The sequence below is a fragment of the Diaphorina citri genome, unplaced genomic scaffold, assembly GCF_000475195.1.
Source record: "Diaphorina citri unplaced genomic scaffold, Diaci psyllid genome assembly version 1.1 scaffold10440, whole genome shotgun sequence".
NCBI lineage: Eukaryota > Metazoa > Arthropoda > Insecta > Hemiptera > Psyllidae > Diaphorina > Diaphorina citri.
Window position 1 is genome coordinate 1 of NW_007387814.1, and position 1,927 is coordinate 1,927.

At 35.0% G+C, this 1,927-nt stretch overlaps 1 protein-coding gene across 1 annotated transcript; it reads left to right on the forward strand.

Moving 5' to 3' along the window:
• The first annotated feature begins 181 nt into the window (after positions 1–181).
• Positions 182–1,897, forward strand: LOC108254100 (one cut domain family member 2-like). Its single transcript, XM_017449071.2, has 2 exons — positions 182–392; positions 747–1,897. Exons 1-2 carry the CDS (start codon positions 214–216, stop codon positions 769–771), a joined length of 204 nt encoding a protein of 67 aa, XP_017304560.1. The 5' UTR covers positions 182–213; the 3' UTR covers positions 772–1,897.
• Positions 1,898–1,927: the final 30 nt, after the last annotated feature.

Below are 1,927 nucleotides of genomic sequence, written 5' to 3' on the forward strand. Positions count from 1 at the left end.
ATTATTACCTACTTTATACAAACATTAGAGACAAGGAAGGAGCCCGGAAATTGTTTCTGGGAGTCCAAAGGGTTTTTACGTAAACCCCCAATCCTTCTAGCACTGTGTGAGAGAGGTAGATAGGTGCCATGCCTATCTCACGGCCACGGACAACAAACAAAAATAAATCATTTGAAATCAATTTCTCAGGAAACCAAGCGACCATCAAAAGAAATGCAAGTGACGATTGCACGGCAGCTGGGCTTAGAACCGACCACGGTTGGCAATTTCTTCATGAACGCCAGACGAAGGAGTATGGACAAGTGGAAGGACGATGATCCTCCGAAGCCAGTTAAGGCGACCATCATAGAAGATCAATCCCAGGGAACGACGGCAATCATTCACACGCAAAGGTAAGGCACCTACCACGCAGACAGTAGTGGGTTCAATTCCCAGTACTAAAATCAATTTATTTAAATAAAAAGGAAACACTAAAGTTAATTCAATTCAATAAAAAATTCAATTCTGCCTCTCGGATATCCTCAATTCAAAAATTGGTGGAGATGTCATCATAACCTAACTATAAAAAGCGAAAAACAGACAAGATGTCAAAACTACGATATCAAAACCTAGTTCAGTCGAAAGGGGAAATAGTGGAGATGTCAAAACTACCACATCTGAACCTAGTTCAATCGTAAGGAGAATGTGAAATTGGTGATTTGGGCTCATCCACTAACATAAGGTACATCTGTCTTGTCTGCTTTCAGAGTTTATATAGAAGACATTGTATAGTGTACAATTTGCTTTGTAATTTTCTCACAAGTACCAAAACGTCAGAATAATTCTTTGTACAGAAATATTTTTATTCAATGGAACGAGGCAGCGTCCTGACATCGACTTCCTTTTCATCAATGAAAATCATCAACGAAAAAAGCATTCAGTGAAGAAAGTATCAGTTTTATGCAGTTTATTACAAGTAAGGTATTTATTTAGAGCTAAAACAAGTATCTCATCATTCCAATAGAAGTTTCACGTATTTAGGCCTTCAAGGAAGGAAATGGGTGAGGGTTGAATAAAGTATACTTCCGACTATCTTTCGAGAATTTCCACTCTCGAGGAATACTCACCATTTCATACTTAATTAGTTGGAGGTTACAAAACTCTTTTCCTTTACCTCTGATCTCTGGTATTAGACCAAAGACCGAAACAGCATAATTCTACAGTGTGATGTCTACATTGTCTACTGAAGTTTCCTCCCTGAAAGCTGACGATAAAGATTAGAGACAAATCAGATCATTATGAATATTCCTGTACGATCTATTATTCTTCACACAAAGAATTTGATGAGTTTTCACGACAAATTCAAGCATTGGTACGTTAGGTATTACATTATTCATTATATTTTTTATACTTTTGTACAATTCTTGTAAAGACAAAATTTGATGATTCCAAAATGTAGTAGTGTACTCTAAAAAAAATGTTTTTAAAATTTTAAATGAATTGACATTGTAGACAATTTTTTACTTTAAGTTGCATATTGATCTCCAGTAGCCTCTATTATTTAGTTAGGTAGGTAGGAATTTCATTCCAGTAGATATGACACCAAGAGAAATTTCATGGAGTAAAACAAAGGGTTTGAAAGTAGATAAATTGGAGAGAAAAAACGATTGAGTAGGTAGGTATACCTAAATGAGGAAGATAGGGTCTATCAGCATAACATCTAATTTACAATATACCAGGAGTTAAGATGAATAAAATTGTTTGCAAAATTGGTCATATCTACATAATACTCATAAAAGGAATGGCTAAGAAGCATTCTGGACTAATCCTCAGTTTGGAGATTTTGTGTTTTTAACATTACAGGAAATAGCACGTCAAGCTCTATTCTTTTTTGGTATGAGTTGCTAACTTTTAAATGGTACAGATTTTTTTTTTTTTTTTTTTTTTT